This window comes from Globicephala melas, chromosome 21 (assembly GCF_963455315.2).
Source record: "Globicephala melas chromosome 21, mGloMel1.2, whole genome shotgun sequence".
Taxonomy (NCBI): Eukaryota; Metazoa; Chordata; class Mammalia; order Artiodactyla; family Delphinidae; genus Globicephala; species Globicephala melas.
Window position 1 is genome coordinate 9,603,427 of NC_083334.1, and position 22,218 is coordinate 9,625,644.

Here is a 22,218-nt window from a genome sequence, read left to right on the forward strand (position 1 = left end):
GTGAAAAAATTAAAGTCGTTGAGAGTGAGTAATGTTTTCCATACAAATCTCACTTTGTTGCTGGGATATGACACTATGAGCTTTATTCCAGCAAAACATAAAGGAATTCATTTATTTGATTAGGGGAGCTTAATTGGACTTCATTTCATGATGTACTTAGACTATACAAAGTACTCTTTAAATAGCATTTAGTTTATCAAAAGTCAGAAATTCAAAGTGTTCCTATAAAATCCTTATAAACTTGGACCTTAAAATCTGTATACAGAAAGAAGTTGAGTTACTAAAATGTTTCAATACTAAAAATATTTCTCAGATATGCCCCACAAAACTGGCTACTTCCAAATTGCATTGTACAGCTATCATGGGAAGCTGCATAATTAATTAATAGTATGTGTTACACTCGCTAAAACAACAAATGATGGGTAGGATATATGACTAACTCCCCTTCCCACTCCCCCTCTCCACATGTAGAGGTCTTAAAACTTTTTTGGAGAATCTGTTGCTTTATGTTTTTTCTCCCTTGTTATCGTAGGTCCGTATCTTCGGGGCACATATTCTTTTTTGTAGAAAATGGGGTTATCAGTGACTTTTTCATTGCCACAAAGGTTAGCCATGACCTATATATTCAATCCCCTAACCGAGGTCACCTCCCTCCTGATAATTTACCTTCTCTGAATCTGTTAAAAACATTAGCTCCTGATGGATATTGCAATAAATTATAAAGAGGAGGAGTCATGCATCACAAAAGAAAAATGTTTTAAAAATTCTTCAACATCAAAGAACTTAAATTTATAATATATTTTCATCACTTTAAGCCATGTTTTCTTTTGTTAGCAACCTCATCTTTTAATCACAGGCTCATTGACTTACTTTTCAAATGGATATATCTTACCAAGTTGCTTAAATATAACTACATCTTTGGGGTTAGTTGCATTAGGCAACTCTTAATCCTCTTTGCCACGAGATTATGATAAAGTTGACCTTTTATTCAGGTAATGGACTAAAATGGGATTGAAATGATGATAATGAAAATAATAATACTAGTACTACTACTAATCTACCAGATTGTTTACTAGGCGTTTTACACTTGGTATGTGTAATCTTACAAGAACAGAGAGCAATTATCTTTCTTATACCCATTTTACAGTGAAGACACTACATGTTGAGAACTTGAATTGATCAATAACATTTATTTAACTTGTATGATCAGAGAGTCAAACCTATAACTATTTGACTCAATTTAACAGCAATCTTCCTAATACAGCATGCTAAGTGAATGGTACTGATGTCTATGAACAATAAAGTGCATCTGGAATAAGTATAATGCTATTTTATTATAAATTGATAAAAAGAAAATAATCTTTTACCGAAAGGAATCACATTAACCAAATGTACTTTAAAAAAAGATGTATTTTAAAAGGAATTTTAACTTGTAATTTTGAAAGAAATCTTGTCTTCCTTCTAGTGACCCTACATTTAATCTCTTGTTTTGCTTTAGTGATATAGTCCCCGTATGTCTTACAACATTAAGACCTTGATGTAAAAACAGCTATGTTGACTCTGTTTTCTAACCCTCATTTTCATAGGCAAAGCCGTCAGTGAAAGTGTCCCTGCCAGGAAAAAAAAAGTTAACCATGAATTTGATTTTATAGGATACAATATTTGAGGGAACTTTATAAACATTAGGATGTCATTATTATGAGGGACATTCTTTCACTGACAATATATTAAGTTGAATATGTTTTCAACAGTGACCTGCTTTAGTTTAGCATTAGTCCTTCACAGATCACTTTTGAAAATTGCTACATGGATTTTAATAGCAGATATGATTAGAATAAAATATAATGATATACCCAGGTGTCTTTTGTTATGAATTAGATCAATATAATTCTTTGCTCTGTCAGGCTTGCACTCATACATGTGTGCAGTGACTGTGCACAGGAAATGATGAATCAGTATTTTTTGAATGGATGAGGAATTGTCTTGAATAGGCCAACAGCTTGGATTTTTGCAGTGTGAAATTTTTATTTGTGTCACAGCCATCAAAGAACTTTTGAGCTTTAGAGAATGTTAGATATCCTCTGCTTCAAGATTGATAAATATATCTCATCTCAAATGCCAACCAAGAAACTACTGAACAATCTGTGTTCGAAGGGATTGTAAGTCCAAAACCCAGACTCATCAGGGAAGAGGGTTATAATTGATTAGTTATGTCCGACGTGGGCACAGGCATAGAAGCACCAGCATGTGTGCTTTTTATTTGTCAAACAAGATCTAGGCCAACCTGAGAGTATGTGCATTTTTTAACATAATATAATAGGGAATTCCCTAAACTTCCATTATAGTGGCTTTTACTTTGCAATCTGTTTTCTTTCACATTTTTAGGAAGAGTGTGTCTTTATTCTCAAGGCTAGATTTGAAAGTGGAGCAATTAAGTAGGCAAGAGTATTTGCAAATACTTTGGTCATTTTCAGAAAAAGAACTCATGATACATTGTGGTTATTAAAATTCACATTCTTTGTATGTCTGCCTGTTGTGCATTATTGTGCGAGGCTAAGGAGGAAAAATAACCGTCTTTATGGTAAATGGGTTTGACTGAAAAAGGCAAAAAACCTGTTATGGATTAAAATCTTCACCTTGATACACACCCAGCAGCTGCTGAGTTTCCTTGTTCACTGACGAAGGAATACACATGACAGATACTCAGAGTGTAGATCTGTTACACCGCCCAGCATTAGCTGAAGTCTTCATGCCTGTACATGGCATTGCAGTCGTCTGGAGAGAGATTTAAGGTGCAGCCATTCCGAAGCCGGTTAACACAGCTGCCCATAGACTGGGGAACATTGAGGAGACCGTTTCACAGAACAGTTTAAGTGTAGTCATTCATATTTCTCAGGCCTCCCTTATTTTTTAAAGTGAATTGTCCTGGAGATGTAAAATATGACCTGATTTGCCCAGGTTTTTTAACTCAGCTATTGCAAGAGGGAGACAATTCTGAGTCACTAGTGTCATACAGACCCTTTAAAAGAGGATGATACTTTTACTGTTTGTTATAAGCATGTTAAATCGCAGACCACCGTGGTTTTGAATTGTCAGTGCTTTAACTCATCTTTTCATCTGTTTGGAAGTAATGCGTTTTAGAAAAGACGATACAAACATGTAGCTTGCACATTTGTAACTCATCCATAAGAGAATGGCATGAGTCTTAGAGTAAAATATGTGGGAAAAGTTTCCCATGGTTACGTGTCCTGTGATTTTTGGAATAAATGAGCAGTCTGCTACCCCGATGGCCTTTGGCCTCTCAGGTTCCTCACGTGGTGACGGGTCTCTCTGTACGGCCCGGTTTTGTTCCCTCACAGCTGTGTCCTGTGGGAACCCGGGGACGCCCACCCACGGCATGATCGTCAGCAGCGACGGCGTCCTGTTCTCCAGCTCCGTGGTCTACGCCTGCTGGGACGGCTACAGGACCTCGGGGCTGACCACGCGGCACTGCACCGCCAACGGGACCTGGACGGGTACAGCCCCCGACTGCACACGTGAGTGGCCTGCTGTCCTGGTGGGTCCAGGGCATCACAGTGACATCTACCTGACAGAGAAAATAAATTGATTTTATAGTGTTGTACTGATTTTTTTAATCCATAGAGAAAACAGGATTATATCATATCATACATATGTTTGATATTATGGCCAATTATTAAACACTTTTAGATTTTTCTTCACTTTCTTATTTATATGGTTGAAAGTGCTTTGAATGGCTGGTTGGGTTGGATATTGTAAAACTGAGGTCCAAGAAAGTCAAGGTTTGTTCTCTCTGTAGACCAGTTAGTCTGAGGGAAACGGGACAGGTGCTTGGTTCTCTGATCTCAGCCTGTGCCTCTGTGCTTGACTCTGTGGTGTGACCCCTCATCACGCCTAACCCAGGACTGGACATGGGTGCCAGCTGTCACCCGCACACCAGTGGGATAGAAACGAGCGGTTCCAAACATGCAGCCTCCTGACCGCCGGCCAGTAAGACTGTCAAACAGAGAGAGGGGGGTATTGCTGTAATAACACATGCCTTAACCACTCTGAATAGCAGCTTAAGGAGAGTCACTTCAATAGAAACCAGGAACACGTCATTTCATGATAATGTGTTTCTCCGACTCTTTTGTTCTTCACTTACCAGTTATAAGCTGTGGAGATCCAGGTACGCCGGCAAATGGCCTCCAGTTTGGGACAGATTTCACCTTCAACAGTACGGTCAGCTACCAGTGCAACCCCGGCTACACCATGGAGCCTGCCACGTCCTCCACTATCCGCTGCACCAAAGACAGTGCGTGGGATCACAGCAAACCTACCTGCAAAGGTTTGTGGTTCTACTCACGCATATAGAAGTCTTTATTGAGTTACGTTTTATTTCATTTTGCAAGCCTCTTTGTAGACCTTCTATGTGCCAGGCATTCTTGTAAACTCATTCGCAAATATTAAGTCACTTCATTTTCTTAATACTTTAATCTCCGCTTTACAGACGGGAGACTGACTCACAGAGGGTTTTAGTAAATGCTCAGGATCACAGATCAGGGCTTGGAGACATCAGGGTTCACTGGCAGTCACACTCCCTCTGGAGTCTGTGCTGTGAACCCCAGCTTTGCTCTCTTGGCCAACGTGGCCGTGTTAAGTCTGTGGCAGATATGATAGGGACTGTTACCACGGGGACGTAGAGTCAGGTCAGAGAGAGAAGCCAATCATCAAATAAGGCAGAAGAGGGGCAGAGATTGTCAGTGCGTGATGTTCTGTGGGCTTTGGATGCGGAGACTAACGATGCCACATGGTGTGGAGATGGTATGGAAAGATTTACGACTTGGACAGCAGACTTTCCAGGGAGAGCAGAGCGGGCGGAAGGTGTCTGCATGGCTTGAGGGAAGCAGGGGGGCAGGGGGGTGACAGCTGTACCGGGGCTGGATTTGCACAGTTAGGGCTCTGCAGCAACACCAGAGGGAGCCTGCGGGCTCTTGTCAGCTGGGCCAGAGGGGAAGGGAGAGGGGAGGGTATTAAAAAGGGGTGCCCGACTCTTCATTAGACGGCAGACAGATAAAAACCGTGAGTGGAGAGCTGGAGCAGGAGGAAGCCCTAGCGAGGAAGGCGCCACGCTCAGAGGGCTCTGAAGGACAGGTAGTTTGTGTAGAGCTTGTTGTGAGGCTCGGGTGAGACCTCCGCACCCTGACGGCAGTGTTTCCAACCCTCCTGGCCTGGGCGGTTCTGGGCGCGCCCTGGTTTCCTCCCACTGGAGGGTGAGGGCCCCTGTCTTCCACCCTTCTTTCCATCTGCAGTTATTGATACGATGCTGCTGTGGAGCAGGTGTTACATGGACGTGTAGTGAAGCTCACACAGTCGTGTTGGGACTGTTGCGGCCACGTGAGCTTGTCGATAGCACTTGTCCATAGATTGTCAGGTCCCTGGGACTTCACATGTTTGTGTGGGTCTCTGTCCCTCTGTTGCGTTAATAATACTTCCCTGGCCAGCCAGCCCCTTGCAGAAGAGACCTGTCTCTCCGCCTGAACTCTTCTCCCGCTGGCCGCCCTCGTCCTCCCCTCCGTGGAACCATGTCACTCGTCACCGCTCCCACCTGGGGGCCTTGCCGCTTGATGTCGTCTGTCTAGAGACACATGCCCCCAGTCTTCACATAGGGATTCTCCAGAAATATTTGCTGAATAGACAGAGAGAAGGTTGAATGGCAAGAGAAGGGCCCATTTCCAGCTTCCGGCTGTGCATGAGTGGTTCTGGGTCTGTGTGTCTTTCTCGCGTGCGAATGCCCATGAGAAACTGCAAGTGAGAGAATATAGGTGAGTCTTCCTTCCTGCTGCCTCCTGCTGCCTGGACTGTCACTGGCAAACCTCCTCCAATGTGAAAAGTCTAGGAGCGCTTGGATCTTCAGGGAAGCTTTTAGACAAGGCATCTTAGAATGATGGCTGGAGTGGGAACGGTGGACGCCAGCACCAGCTGGGGAGTCACTTGTGAGAACCGTGTTCTGGCCCGAAGCTCCTAGACTGTGATAAAACCCTGGCAAGTGGTTTCTTACAGAATCTTCTTCAACCATGCAGTCACTGGTTTTTAATTCTTCAGCAAATGGATCAACAGACTATGTCTTTTGGAAATTATATGCTATCTTTATATAAAGAAAAAAATACAGATAGAGGGAGAAATTCTTACCATCTGTATATATAAATTCAAAAGTGTGTACTCATGTCATGGGACCACGTTCTGACTGGATTTGTCTCTGGTAAACAACATAAAAAGACACAAATCGAACAGCAGTCTTTCTTTCTTTCTTGGTCTTATACATATTGAGACTGTTGTGTTTAATCCCACACTTGCTTTTACAGTGTGATATCTTTTGACCTTGCTTGGCTTTTATGGACTTGATCTAAATTAATGAAGAAATATTGGAGAAAAGTTTTATTATTTTGATTTACTTTCTCAATAATCTTCTATTAAAAAATGCAGCCCTTTGTAGATGTCATTTGCAACGCAGGTTAGTCTTGGGTGCATTATGGTTGTGGTGGAAACTCTAGAATGTTGAATCCCATGTGTTCTCTGGAAACAGCTGTCATGTGTGGTCAACCTCCTCCAGTTCAGGATGGGAAAGTGGAAGGATCAGATTTACGCTGGGGCGCCAGTGTGAGCTACAGCTGCGCCCAGGGCTTCCAGCTCTCTCACCCCGCCATCCTCTCCTGCGAAGGCCGTGGCGTGTGGAAAGGAGAGGTCCCCCAATGCCTGCGTAAGTCCTCTGGGAGAACCGGCTCCCGGTCTCATTTGCAAATCACCAACATGCACACCCTCGGTTACAGTCTGAGGAAAAGAGCCTGCGTGATTTATAGCCACGTTACAATAGGTAAAAATTCCAGTTTGAGACTCCACTGCCCAAGGGCAGATTCTGTTCTTTTCATCATTTGTTGGTTTAATAGTGATACCTAGAGATTTAATGGAAACTAGTTAAACAAGTTTAGTAGGTTAAGCTAATCCAGGGACACAGAATGCGAACCGACGTCTCGGTTGTTTTCTACAGCTGTGTTCTGTGGAGACCCGGGCACGCCTGCTGAGGGACGACTCAGTGGGAAAAGCTTCACCTATAGATCTGAAGTCTTCTTCCAGTGCAGATCTCCCTTCATCCTGGTGGGGTCATCACGGAGAGTCTGCCAAGCGGATGGCACGTGGAGTGGCACACAGCCCACCTGCATCGGTACTGATGACATGACAGCCCTGAGGGGCTTGGGGATGAGGACATTTCATTTTAAAACTGGACCATTTGTGGGCACATAGATAACGTTCTTATAGGTAATGCTCTGCGTAGGCGCTAATCAGCTACACTGATGGGCAGCCTCTCTTAAATCGTGCCAACTGAGTTGGCAGTTCATGTTACGAGTCGTTTAAAAATTGCTCCCAGAGTCTGTTCTCTTACCCCAGTCCCTCTATCTCCTGCCCATCTCAACCAACAGCCACGTTCTTTAGGGGGAAGAGTGCTTTGCGGAAGCTGCCACTATTGCTGTGGCACCAGAGGGACACCTGAGCCTTTGCTTTCCTGTCCCCCTGTCCCCCACTAAACTGTCTGCACCGCTGGCCACGGTAGAGAGGGCTGCAGGGACACTCGTGCTCTGTTGACTTTCCAACATGAAAATGAAACTTCAAGTCAGAAGACACTCTGTATGTGACCTAACCCCTCATTTTTAGACCTAATCTCTGTCTCATGGAAAGGGTTCAGGTAGAAATTACAGTGGTCGAAAGTCACTCCATCAGCGGTACAGAGACCTGAATCCTCCATTCTCCACTCAGAGCCTCTTTTCCTCCTGCAGACTCAAGGTGATGGCCAGGGTCATTCTGCTCGCCCAGCTCTCCTGAGCACAAGACGCATAGCAAGCAATTAATGATTTATATCCTTGGTTGTTTTCTAAGAAATTAAATCGTATCTGCTTAATACGGTTTTTTGAGTTTGCTCTTGTGGCACTTAAGAGGTACCAGGGGTACATTTTTGCACTGAAATCTAAAGATGTTTTAAAAAACACTTTTTACAAAAAATAGTCCTTTGTCATTACATTATTTACTCATGTGTATGTACATTTTTGTATATTAATTTATGAATGATTTTTTCAGGAAAAAATACATATTCAGGAACCAAAAAAAATACAGTGTTAGAAATAATTTCATTGAAGCACTGCCTTTTCTAGTTAATGTTTACTGCCACTTGGTTTAAACTATTGCTTTACTGTAGCTATTTCTGAAAAACTTAAAAAAAAATGTTTTTCTTCCCCTGATATGTTAGTTTCTCTTGAAAACATACTTTTTAAAAAAAGTTATCTATTTTGTTTTCCCACTAGCAGTGGAGAGCAGCCATAGTAAAGCTGAAGTGCTCGCTGATGGCTGAAATACTACATTTTTTGGAAAATTATCAGTGTTGGTCTACTGTATGCTTCTGTTTCTAAGCATTAAGTATACTCCTCATTTTGAAATCTTGAAGAAAATTAATTCAGGACATTTGGAGTAATGTAATATATGGCCAAAGGAGATGGTAATTAATTAAATCCTTAAAAAATGATCATAATAGATAATTATTGAAGATAATATACTATTAACCAACCAATACATCAGTAGAGAAAAATTAAACCAGAGAATGGAAAAGAATGTGCTTATTCTGATGATATAGAAAATAATATACAGAGCAATTCAGAGTCTGCTAAAGCACTAAAAATTAATATCTAAAGAAAATATCTGAAAAAAAGGCAAAAAGAGCAATTTAATTTTAAACTTTTGTGCAAAACATCTTGCACATTTGACAAAACACAATCTTCTGAATTTCATGAGACCTGTTAGTAAAAGTGTTAGAGTCCCGGTAATAACCATACCTGGTTCTCTAACTTGTTGTTTTAATTGTGAATTTCAGATCCTGCTCACAACACCTGCCCGGACCCCGGTACCCCACAGTTTGGAATACAGAATAGCTCAAGAGGATACGAGGTTCTCCATTTTTACTTCACCATGTTTTTCTCTACGTTGAAAGGAAACTGATACTTAAACATATGTTTTTATGTACCGTATTTGATTCAAGTTACATTTGCCCAAACAAAATCCATTCAGAGAGGATTTCTGCTTGTTATTTGAACTGTTAACACTGAGATAACTGTATGTATCTTATTTATACAGTATTAACTGCTATATTAATTTCTATTTGAAAGCAGGCATATTTTTATATTTTTTGTCTGCTGAACTGACACAGCAAATCTCAAAGCAGGGTGACTTGCCACTGAAGAGCTACAAATAAAAAGACCCCGTTTGGTGACCTGATAGAATAGGTGAATAGTATTAAATTCTAGAGACAAAAACAGAAGAAGAAAATGTGTTCAGGCCCCATAGTCTAGGGTTCCTGTATGGTATCTCTTCTCTGTATGATCTCTCATAACTCTAAGAGTGGTTAGCATGCTCAATATTGAATATTTTCAATGTTCATTTGACTTTTTAAATAAAAAGTACATTAACACGAATATTGGAGAAATACCTAAAGATGGAAAGTAATGAAGCTTGAAATACAATGTTTCAACCACCTTAAGTAATCGAGTGACTTCAGGGGTCTCTGATCAGATGGCTTTGAAAGCCAGAGGTAAATATGCACACTCTGTTAATTTAGAATAAAAGTCCTGTTAATTTAGAATAAAAGTCCTTTTAATAATTTAGAATAATTTAGAATAAAAGTCCTTTTAATAATTTAGAATAATTTAGAATAAAAGTCCTTTTTCTTCAGCCACTTCTCCCTGTTTTTCCTGAAACTTAAAATGTTCTCGTTTGATTGGCCCTGATGCACACTGGCCCCTTCCTGATGGCCTTCGTACACCCTGCCAAGGACGTAGGTTAAAGCCAGCACATTTTATACTGGGACTCACATGTGGCCTTGAAGGCTCAGGTAACATCTTCTGGCATATAGACATGTAGGGCCAAATATATCGGAACACTGGAATATACTGCACGTGTGTGTCGTTCTCACTGACTCACCATAAGAAACCCAAGTTTTGGTCCCCCCTGGTTTCAGCAGTTCCTCACTGGGTTTCCCATCCAGGTTGGAAGCATGGTGTTTTTCCGGTGCAGAAAAGGTTACCACGTTCAAGGTTCTACAACGCGAACTTGCCTGGCGAACCTGACGTGGAGCGGCATCCAGACAGAGTGCATCCGTAAGTGCGACCCCTGCTCGAGGTCGGCAGGGACCTGTCTACTCTCCAGCAGCTGGGGAGTGTTTTACCTGCCCGGGAAATAATGAGGAACTTATTTTTGTTTGTTTGATTGTTTTCAGTTCCCTAAACTCCTGTTTCTCAAAGTTTGATCCCCTGGAACCAGCAGCAGCATCACCTGGGGTTCGGCTGAAATGCAAATCTTGAGCCAGATCCCATCCAGACCCGCGGGACCTGAGGCTCTGGGGGCCAGGGGAGGGTGGAGTGCAGAAGAGGGAGGGGTCCAGTCCGTAGCTCCCAGGCCCTCCAGGTGATACCGAGGCACTTAAGTCTGAGAAACTGCCCCAAACCAAAGATCAGTGGATAACATAGTTAACATTCACGGAGAGAAAACCTACTTGTGCCATTATTCTCCTAGTATGTTCATCTCAGGTTATTAGAGATCATGTGATACGTCAGCATATTAATAGAAATGTTTGAAGTGTTCCTTTCGGAGTCTATATATGAATCGATCATTCAAATAGTTACTTAGGACCAAATTTTATTCTGTGACTTAATCATGAGAATTAGGAGAAATGTTGTATGAATGATTAGTTATCAACTTTTCATCCTTTACCAATTTAGTGCCACGTAGTATCTCTTACTAGGTTAGACATAAAGACAAGTACGATGTTATACAAAAATCTTCTAATAGTATATAAGGTGTGATTTTTGTGTACTTATATATCAGTATTATCAGATGTATATTTATTTCAAAGGTATCATCTCTATTCTGAATCTCTACTCAAATTATATATGGGGATATTATATATAGAGATATTATATTGATACACACATGCACATCTATGTATGTATATACACATATGTGTATGTGTGTGTGGAATAGGTCTTCATTACCTTGAAAGTTTGCTGAAGTGCAAAATATTAGGATACTTAAAATGATTGCATTCATGATTTTAATAATGTAAACTTATAATAATCGGCCAAGTCCTTTATTTGACACATAATTGTGCACTTTATAAAGAATAAGTTGAGATCTAAACATTACAACCTTATTTACTCATAAATGATATTTTTAAAGATAATAAGGATCTATATTTCAATTAATTTTCTAAACACACATCGAATTTTGAACAAAAGTAATTATTCATTTAACTGAGCAGTAAATTTTCTAGTTGCCGTTGGACAAAAATCAAAGCATATTTTAAAATACACTTTAATGTGTATGTGTTTAGTTTAAAGTACTGCTCTTTTAGTAAAATTTAACATATTATTTATATTAATAGTATGTCAGAAGTGTTTATTTTGTTTTATTTTTTAGAAGTGTTTATTTTAAAGCTATGATTTCTATTCTAAATTTCTACACATTACACACACATATGTAGAGAAGGAGATAGATAAATGATAGATATCAATAGATAGATAGGTGGATAGATAGAGGGAGTGAGAGAGAAGGAGGAGGGCAAGCAGAGGGAGGGAGGGGAGGGGGGAGAGAGAGAGAGAGAGAGGGAGAGAGGGAGAGGGAGAGGGAGCGGGAGAGGGAGTGGGAGAGGGAGTGGGAGAGGGAGGGGGAGAGAGAGAGAGAGAGGGAGAGAGAGGGAGAGGGAGAGAGAGAGAGAGAGAGGGAGAGAGAGAGGGAGAGAGGGGGAGAGAGAGGGAGAGAGGGGGAGAGAGAGAGAGAGAGGGAGAGAGAGGGAGAGAGAGAGGGAGAGAGGGGGAGAGAGGGGGAGAGAGGGGGAGAGAGAGAGGGAGAGAGAGAGAGAGGGAGAGAGAGGGAGAGAGAGAGGGAGAGAGAGAGGGAGAGAGAGAGAGAGGGAGAGAGAGGGAGAGGGAGAGAGAGAGAGAGAGGGAGAGAGAGAGGGAGAGAGGGGGAGAGAGAGAGGGAGAGAGAGAGAGGGAGAGAGAGGGAGAGAGAGAGAGGGAGAGAGAGAGGGAGAGAGGGGGAGAGAGAGAGGGAGAGAGAGGGAGGGGGGGGAGAGAGAGAGAGAGGGAGAGGGGGGGGAGAGAGAGAGAGGGAGAGAGGGGGATAGAGAGAGGGAGAGAGAGAGAGGGAGAGAGAGGGAGAGAGAGAGAGAGGGGGAGAGAGAGAGAGAGAGAGGGAGGGGGGGGAGAGAGAGAGAGAGAGAGCGCGCGAGCTGGCAAACACCAAGGCTTTGTTGTGCTGAAAGCTGCAGAGACCAGAATGTCGGTGATATGTACAGCTCCTGTATTCTCAGTTTTAAATGGTAAACTGATTTCATAGCCATTTCCAATTTTTTTGCTGTATTTCCTTAGACACATATGCTAAGGCTGCAGTGGACTACTAATGGATTAAATCCCGTTTCAGCTCACGCCTGCCGCCAGCCTGAAACGCCAGCCCACGCGGACGTGAGGGCCATCGACCTCCCCACTTTCGGTTACACCTTAGTGTACACCTGCCATCCGGGATTCTTCCTCGCGGGTGGATCTGAGCACAGGACGTGTAAAGCGGACATGAAATGGACAGGGAAGTCACCTGTCTGTAAAAGTAAGTCACTGGTGAGATGTGAAAGTGGGTCCCTGCAGAGCAAGGATGAGTGTCAGTTGCCCATCAGGCTAGTGTCCAGGTTTAAGACCCACAAGAAATAGCATCTTGGAAGCAATGTCCGTCACCCCGACCAAATCCATGCTTAATGTGTGTGAGCTGTGTGTGTGCGAACATGTGTGTAGTCAGTGTTGGCTACAGTAGTGGCACAGACTAAGGAGATATGCAGATTTCATTATTTGCAAATCACATTTTAAGCCAAAGAGAAACACATTTTGAGTTAAAAGGAAAAATATACAGTATATTTTTGGAAAATGTATTCTTTAATGAAAATGGGCAAATATCACCAAATATTGGTGAATGTATAAAATTAAGTCTTATTTTTTGACTACAAGCTATTTGGTGGTGAAATGTAAGTTTATGTGTTCTTGACATTGGTTCTGCTTTTTAAAATTACAAAAGCAATAACACGGAAATGATGCATTAATGAACTCACAAACTTGTGTATTGACAAATAAGAGTAATAACTGAGTCAGATGTGATGGCAGCTAACCGTTCAGGTTCTCCACCAAACCCTGCTTAGTCATGCAGCGAGTCAAGCAGCACAGACAGAAATTACGGAGTGTGATGAAGCCTGTGCCCTTAGCTTTAGTTTCCTGGAGCCTGTCTGTAGCTCTCACGTTAGGAATAAAGACACTTACGTTTCCCTTGCCCCTCTCTCTCAGAAATAGCAAAATACACACTTTAAAAAAGTGATAATTTGTAGTTTGATACAAAACTATAAAAGCAAAGAGATTATGAGTTAAATCTAAGTTGATAGACCAAGTTAAACATTCTGCAGGGAGATATTTTGATGTTATTGACTGTTAACTTGTGAGTTCACTGATTAGGTTGGGGACCTGGAAACCTGAGACGGGTTATGAAGTCGTAGTGAGTTTGTATATTACCTCTCAGTTGGGGGCAGTAGATTCCAAACAGGAGTGACAAAGGGGTATAAACACCCTCATTTACAAGGCTCTCTGTTGTAACACACTAAGTGGATATGCGCGTTTCAGATCCAGATTGATTTCCACTAGGAAACTCAGTTTTCCCACAAAAGCAAAGGATATCCTGCTGTGAATATAAGGGTTTAAAATGGATATGTGTAAGATATTCCTATTTTGTGCATTCAAGAAATCTGGAGAAAGGAACATTGCTTCAATTTGACATTTTTTCAAACTTATTCGAAAATAAATGTTTTTTGAAAGTGATAATTTGTCTTTTTACTTGTAGGTAAAGGAGTGAGAGAAGTTAATGAAACAGTTACTAAAACTCCAGGTTTGTATACCAGAACAGTTATAGATTTAAATCAAATAAAGTGATTTGTTCTCTACTATGTGCAGTGAAACAAATTTTAACATGCAAATTTCTGATTCCATTAGTCGATGAACAAGTTAATGTTTCAATTATTTAAAACACCAAGCCTACACAGATTCCTCTTTCTCTCATGACTATGGCTTGTTAATGGAACAATACTTAAAAGGAAAACCTTTGTCCTTGTCACACACTGTTTTATTAAAAGGTGCCTTAGGCATTTTGTAGGCAGAAATGGACATCAAATATTGACCCAGAATGTGGTATAATGGAGAGCCTTATAAAGAGGGTTGTGATTCTTTCCTCCAAATGAGGAAGCTACAGTGAAGGACGCTTTATGACAGCATCAGCTGTGAATTCGAGCAATTCAAATGCGGGGCTCCATTTTTTTCCCCAAGTGTCTCCGTAATTCAGACATCCTCTGCCTCCGAATACGTTAATTATCGCTTTTTGTTGTGTGGTACCTTGCTTAATGCATGCCATAGCAGATGGGAAAGATGCAGTTTTATTTCCTAACGAAGATGTTCATTACTCCAAATCACCTGGCCTATTGTGTCTATGTTATAAATTTAGAGAATATTTAAACAATACCATGTGTCCCCAAATTATAATGTAAGTCAAACTTTAAAAAAAAAGTTTAACAGAAACAGAAAACATTTATAAATATATAAGGTCCCTTTTCTGGTGTTTTCCTTACTCAGGTTTTCGTACTTGTTTCTCAGACATAAAGCTCCGTTTCAGGATCAAAGGTGGAAAGAGTATGTGGAATGCTGTGGTTAAGTCACGGTGCTGGGTTTTGCGTTTAATTCTTAGATGAGGCAAAAAGTTCCAGCATAGTTAAAGGAATCCATCCAATGTACACCGTGAAGTATAAAATCTACCTTAAAAAAAGCTTCTGGAGGATTCTATGTAAATGTTATTTATACATATCAAATACAGTAATCAATGCTCTATAGAGGCAACGTTTTCTTCAATAAAACGACACAGTCGGTGGTGGTGGTGCTGGTGGTGCAGGTGTGTTTGTCCTGTTCTGTTTGCTGCGGTGGTCGTGAAAAGTCTGCAGGCTCTTTCTGAAGCTGCAGACACGCCGTCAGCGTGCCTTACCCTCTCTGAAGGGAAGTACTGATTCAACAGGGGTCTTTGTTTAGGAGGCACCATCTACCACCTCCCCTGTCGGTGGTTATAGCACACTGCAAACCACCAGCAACAGGTCAGAGGACAGAGACCAGAAAAGATCATCTTCCATGTCCCCGATGGTCACAGCGGGACACAGACCAGCCACTGGGCAGACCAGCCAGGCCGACCCACTCGGATCCACCAACGAGAGGGACCTAAGTGCGAGGCCCAAACAAGTGCATTCACAGCTCCAGTTGAGTGTATGCGTCTGATTAGGGAAGACAATCTTGACGTTGTTTTAAAGGCTGTTTATTTTAGAAAAGGCTGACAAGGCATTTTGGGCTTTGCTGATTAAGACTGTGCCTCAGTGACGCTGCTGACGACGGGCAGACCTGTTCAGTGTCACTGATCAGTCAGCAACTCTGTCAGATGCCTGTGTCATAGCTCCGCTTCAAACTTATTCAATTTTTATAATTAGTATTATTAGGAAGTTGGGTCCATCGAAGCCATAGGAAGTGATGACATCTGTTCTCCGACTCTTCTGTCACTAGGTGATGTCTTACAGGGTCAGCCTGTCTGGGAAGACGGGCAATGGCCAATGGGACAGGAAAGAAAAGGGACACTATGCTTTGTCCTCCTCACGTGTTGCCATAAGTGCATTTGCTAAAAAATATGTTTAGGGAGACACAAATCTTTCTTTCTACCTAGGAATTCCAACAATATGTTCTGACCAATTCCACTCATGGTGGATCTTGTCCAGTTAAACAGTTTACACACATCATGAGACAAAAAGCAAATAGAAATTTAGTGGCATCATTGATGTAGATTTATCTCAATTACCCTGTAAAATTTTATATCAATATTGTAAAAGTATCAGGATTTTTTGCATATTTATTAGCAGAAATGTGAAAAATAATTTTTTTCTAACCAGTGAAAAGAGAGAATAGCTCAATAATCTTGGCAAGAATTCCTGTCCCAGATGACTTGTAATATTTTAAGAAGACATTTTGCCTTTTGTTTCTGAACTTAAAAGATGCCATCTGACATCATTTAATCTAGCTTTCTTACCAACACTGGACTATTTTTTATAAGGAGATTAAAGAGTAGAAGAGAGAGATGAGAGATTGGCTCTACTTACAAAATAAAGACCTCAAGAAATAAAACATCTTTGTCTTCATACGCTGGGTCTGTGCAGTCATGGTGGTGCTTTGAAATGCAGGCTTTTTGAGGGCAGAAGGCTCCTGACAGATGCTGTCATTTCTTCTGAGCCTCCTAAGTCTTTCCAAAGTAAGTAGACTTAGATACTAAATGAAGTATCAGTAGTGATTTTCCAGGTCAGTTTAATGTATTTATTAAGCCTGATACAGTCTAACCTAATACCGGGAGTCCCAATTCACCCTGCACTCTGGCCTTGCCAGACCTGGTAAAATAGGTGTGCGCTGGCATCTACAAGATTTTTCCGACCAGGTGACAGATGTGTATTTGCATCTCACAGCACTGTCCCTGCTCCCTGCTCGGGTCATGTGATTTTCACCCCTGCTGTGCAGGGACACGCAGATAGACCATCTTTGTCTCCATCACTGTCACTGCTGTGCTGTCTTAATGAACAACGTTATACCTTCTGTGTATTAGGATATCCAAGTGGAATTTTTCTGTGGGTGCTAACAGTCACCTTTTCTCCCCCACAGTTCCTTCAGATGTATTTTTCATCCATTCAGTGTGGAAGGGATATTACGAATATTTAGGGAAAAGACAGCCTGCAACCCTAACTGTTGACTGGTTCAACGCAACAAGCAGCAAGGTGAACGCAACCTTCGTTGAAGCCGCCCAGGGGGAGCTGAAGTTGGCAGGTAGGTGCCGAGGGGTTTCACTAGCCCGGATGTGAGCACGGGCAGACCCTCCTGCTTCTCGCAGAGAGGGCGCCAACGCGCGTTAAGTGCTGGTTAACGTTACCTTGGCTTTGCATCTGCTGCATCTCACTGGATCATCTCAGTAACCAGGACAGGGTGGTACTGTTGTCTCATTTTAAAGATTACAAAACCAGTACAGAAAAGTGAATTAATGAGCTCAAGGTGACACACAGACCGTCTTAAGTCAAAGATGTAAGATTTATGTCCAGATATTCATGTCTCCAGAATTCATTCTTTTGCTATTCTCTTTCTCTCTCTCTTTTAACTCATTTGCTCCTGGTGAGTTTTTATTGATGTATCTCAGTTAATAGAGCAATGGCTCTGATTTATATGCCAGACACTCACTATTTTAAGTGCTTTATATACACACTGTCCTTTCTGTTCTTACATCCATCTTGTGGTGTATTCTTTTTTTTTTTTTAAGGGTGAGAATTGTACAAGGGAAAGGAGTCTTTAATTAATTAATTTATTTATGGCTGTGTTGGGTCTCCATTTCTGTGCGAGGGCTTTCTCTAGTTGTGGCAAGTGGGGGCCACTCTTCATCGCGGTACGCGGGCCTCTCACTGTCGCGGCCTCTCTTGTTGCGGGGCACAGGCTCCAGACGCGCAGGCTCAGTAGTTGTGGCTCACGGGCCTAGTTGTTCCGTGGCATGTGGGATCTTCCCAGACCAGGGCTCGAACCCGTGTACCCTGCATTGGCAAGCAGATTCTCAACCACTGCGCCACCAGGGAAGCCCTTGTGGTGTATTCTTATTAAACACTTTTTTTTTTTTTTTGCTGATTAAAAAAGAGAGACACTCAGGGAAATTCAGTGGCCTTGCTAAGTGGATATGACAGAAGTAGGATTTGAGCTCTGCCATCAGAATCTCAGCGATTAGAATCTCAAGCCCAGGCTCTCAACCAATAAGACACAGAATTACCTTCATGACTGAATCTAGTGCGTTTTGTTTTTTCAGTTATCTCACTTCTGACAACCATGTGTCTTTTTCTATAGACTGACTCCTGAGGGGATCAGACTCTGAGTTGTCCACAAGCCCCAGCACTGGTTCTGAACACCAAGGGGCCCCTGATGGTACCCGCACACTCCCTAGTTACCAGACAGACATGGATTCATCTCTAGGAAGTGTGAGGGCAGATCAGGACTTCTCCCCGGCCCTCACGCCTCACTTTCCTGTTTCCTTGGATGGGAAGACATCTAAAAATGGTACACATACTCTGGATTTAGGAAAAGAAAAATAATTCACACTCAAAGATTTTTAAACAGGTACATATTTATGAATTTGTGGTCCAGGGGCCCCAAAAGTGCTTTGCGTCTTGACCCTGTGAATGTATAAATGATTTAGACCAGGTGCTCAAGTCTAGTCCTGTGTCAGAACAAACCGAGACTTTGTAAAACATTCAGATTTCTTAGGCTCTCACCCATCTCCTTCAGATATTATTTCTCTTCGTGGAGTTTGGATTTTTTTTTTTCCCAAAGAAAAGGCTCTAGTGTGGTTTTGATGCAACTGATGTCCATGGATAAGTGTCGGGAAGTCTCTGGTTTGGATTTGGGAAAGCGAGTGGATCAAGGGTTGTTCTGGCTGAGTCCCAAGTGGATATAAGTCCACCTGCCACGTGTGTTCTCATGAGGAGGGGTTGTGGAGGAAGGAGGGAAACTAACGTCCACGGAGGGCCAGCTGGGGCCCTGGTGGTCTGCTGAGTGCTCTCATTTCATCACCGTAAAAGTTGCCTAATATATAGTTTATTTCTGCTGATAGAGTATAAAGTGGGGTTCAGAGTTTTAGAGGTTAAACTGGATGCCAGAAACACAGAGCTGCTGATGGTGGACATGATAGGTGGTCCTTCTTGTCCGTGGGTCCCCTTCCATCCTGTGTGATGGGCCAGCGGAGACTCTTCCTGTGATGTTAGAGTTTCACTTGTCTAATGGGAGTTGCTGGGAATGAACTGCTGGAGTCCCTGAAGCGAACACCATGATTTTTCCCTTGAACCTGCTGCCTCTCTACACAGAAGACATTTGGGTTCATTATTATTATTGAATATCTGTTTGTTTCTTTACTTATTTAGCCTCCTCTGAGTAGGGAACTAGCCGTAGCTGCAAACACATCCTCCCCCTTGCCACACCGTGACACCCCTGGGCAATACCACTCAGCAGTCATTCCGAGGAGCTCATGAGTAGCTAAGAGGTGTGACTGTCAATCACTTCACGCCCAGGGTCTCACGGCCTCCACAAGTATGTCCATCACCCTTTGGCCACCCTGCTGCTCATTTCATTTTAGTAGGTGCAATTCATCTGTATAAGTAGCTATATTTGGGGTTATTGTTTTGGTCTCTCTTTGTTTATATTGATTTACAAATATTTATTTTTTTCCCCATGTTGAAATTTTATGATAATTTTGTACTAACTCCCCGTGTGTGTTTTCAACATAGTTGTCTTTATCACAATTGTCACTTTTTAGTGATTGAATATTTTTTTAATATATTTATTTATTTATTTTTGGCTGCATTGGGTCTTTGTTGCTGAGCGCGGGCTTTCTCTAGTTGCGGCGAGCGGGGGCTACTCTTCGTTGTGGTGCACGGGCTTCTCATTGCGGTGGCTTCTCTTGTTGCGGAGCACGGGCTCTAGGCGTGCGGGCTTCAGTAGTAGTGGCACACAGGCTCAGTAGTTGTGGCTTGCAGGCTCTAGAGCGCAGACTCAGTAGTTGTGGCGCACGGGCTTAGTTGCTCTGCGGCATGTGGGATCTTCCCGGACCAGGGCTCGAACCCATGTCCCCTGCATTGGCAGGCAGATTCTTAACCACTGTGCCACCGTGAAGCCCATGATTCAAGATTTTTATAGATGAATTTCCATTTAAAGTTATTATAAAATATTGGCTATATTCCCTGTGCTGTGCAATACATTTTTGTAGCTTGTTTAGTTCATACACAGTAGTTTAATCTCCTAGGTTATGGTCTCTTTTTTTTCTACATACCCCTGTCCTCAGAAGTGAGTAAAATATGAATAAAATGCTGGATTTAGGGCTTCCCTGGTGGCGCAGTGGTTGAGAGTCCGCCTGCCGATGCAGGGGACACAGGTTTGTGCCCCGGTCCGGGAAGATCCCACATGCCGCAGAGCGGCTAGGCCTGTGAGCCATGCCTGCTGAGCCTGCATGTCCAGAGCCTGTGCTCCACAACGGGAGAGGCCACAACAGTGAGAAGCCCACGTACCGCCAAAAAACAAAAAATGCTGGATTTAAAAAATTAATTAATTTTATGCATATTACTTTTGTTCTTTCTGTGGGGTAAGATGTTGAATTGAGTGAAATAGATAATACTTAAAGATAAGACAAGGACTTTCATAAGAAGTGATTTTTAGGAAAAAAGTACTGAAGCTAAAATTTAAAAATAAAAATATTAATCTCTGTGATTTAAAACGTTATCATCTCTGTACCATATTCCAAATCAAATGGATCGAATGCCTGCATTACTGACTCATAAGCATCCCCATGTTGTAAGAATAACCCCCTGATCCTTTCCTAGGCGTTTACAAGAAGGAAGAGGCCCACTTACTTCTGAAAGCTTTTCAAATTAAAGGCCCAGTGGATATTTTTGTCAGCAACTTTGAAAACGACAACTGGGGACTGGATGGTTACGTGAGTACTTCCTAGGAGGGTTTTCTAATCACCGCGCCTGCGCAGAGCTGGGGGTGCCAAGGGGGATTCCTTTCCGAGAGGACCTGGTCAGGTCCTGTCTGCCCAGAGAAAACTCAGCCGGCCCTCATCCCAGCTGCGTGGCCACTTCACCTCTTCATTGTATGATGGAAGAAACGAGAAACAAACTGGCCAGGAGCAAATGGGCTGTTCCTGCCAGAGAGCTTAGATCCAGGCCACATCCCACCGTAAGGGTGGGGACCAAACTCTTTCCAAGGCCACTAGTAACCACTCCGAAAGTTCTAAAAGGTAGCATCCCCAGATAAACAGAGATTTAAGACGCCCCCTTCACTTTCTTCCTTGCAAGTTAACCCTTTGCTTCTGCTTTAATTCATCATCTAACTAGAGGGTAAATGGCCTCACGTGAGGTACACGAGACAGTAGTTGTGACACAGCGAGTTTTACATAATGTAGCTTCTGACGTAATTCACATGTGTGTCCCCGTTTACCAAGGGTACTTAACCTATATATATGTTGTAAAAAACTACTGTTTTTGAGATCGAAACAAGAGAGATAATTTATTTGTTAGTCGAAGTTCATGTCTGTATTTTTCCATTTCTAACTATAAGTGGGTCACTTGAAGGAATGACAAATGTTTTTAAATAGTTAACCTTTACTTTCTAAATAGAAATAATATTTATATTATGATAAAAGAAGAGATTATCATTAATCCTTGTTATGCATTGTTTTTCCTTTTCATGCGTTATCAGGTATCATCCGGACTTGAAAGAGGAGGATTTACTTTCCAAGGTGACATACATGGAAAAGATTTTGGGAAGTTCAAGCTGGAAAGGCAAGGTACACTCTGCACTTACGTTGTTTTTCAAAGCATGAATCAGGTTGGCCTTCAGGTGATTAAGTTGAGTGTGACGGAAAGGTCATGACTCTGAAAGAAACAGAAACAAAAATGATGGGAGAGACTCACATATTTTACAGCTGGATGAAAAAAACCCTTCTTTTGAATAGCAAAATAGACAATATCAGCTGCAATAAATATGCCAGACATGGAATTAATATACAAAGAGATAATTTGAAATAAGGGAAAAAAGCAAAGATGAAACACAATTAAAGAATAAACTACATTACCTTAAGAAAATTATAAGACGAACTAAAATGTCCAACAAATATGAAAAGATCTTTAACTTCAAAAATATGTATTATGACAACAAAGATCATTTTTAGCTATGAGAATGTCAGAGTTTCTTAAAAATGGTTTGGGTTGGACAGTAGAAACAGGCACCTGGGTGTTCATTTTTGGTGGGTGTATGAGTAGATGTGTGCAATTAGACGGTATTCTTTCATCGACAGTTCTATCCCTAAAATTTTTAATCAGACAAGAGTGACCATTATTTTTTGCATATTCAGGTATGTCTACAGCAGGACTACTTTAAATAGTTGAAATTAGAAATAATCTGTGTATCTCACACATCTATCATAAATAAATTGCTTACATCAATAATT

The 22,218-nt window shown here is 41.8% G+C and overlaps 1 protein-coding gene across 2 annotated transcripts in view; it reads left to right on the forward strand.

The window, feature by feature from the left end:
- The window catches only part of CSMD1 (CUB and Sushi multiple domains 1), a 1,753,128-nt gene that overhangs the window by 1,722,278 nt on the left and 8,632 nt on the right, over positions 1-22,218 (forward strand). The window contains exons 58-68 of one of the 2 annotated variants that reach the window (XM_060291350.1): positions 3,360-3,536; positions 4,166-4,345; positions 6,584-6,757; positions 7,046-7,219; positions 8,915-8,988; positions 10,082-10,193; positions 12,517-12,696; positions 13,966-14,010; positions 16,851-17,012; positions 20,588-20,700; positions 21,468-21,555. In XM_060291350.1, the coding sequence (XP_060147333.1) occupies positions 3,360-3,536; positions 4,166-4,345; positions 6,584-6,757; positions 7,046-7,219; positions 8,915-8,988; positions 10,082-10,193; positions 12,517-12,696; positions 13,966-14,010; positions 16,851-17,012; positions 20,588-20,700; positions 21,468-21,555 (1,479 nt within the window). The remainder of the gene's footprint in view (positions 1-3,359; positions 3,537-4,165; positions 4,346-6,583; positions 6,758-7,045; positions 7,220-8,914; positions 8,989-10,081; positions 10,194-12,516; positions 12,697-13,965; positions 14,011-16,850; positions 17,013-20,587; positions 20,701-21,467; positions 21,556-22,218) is intronic. The other variant, XM_060291351.1, reaches the window with a different exon arrangement.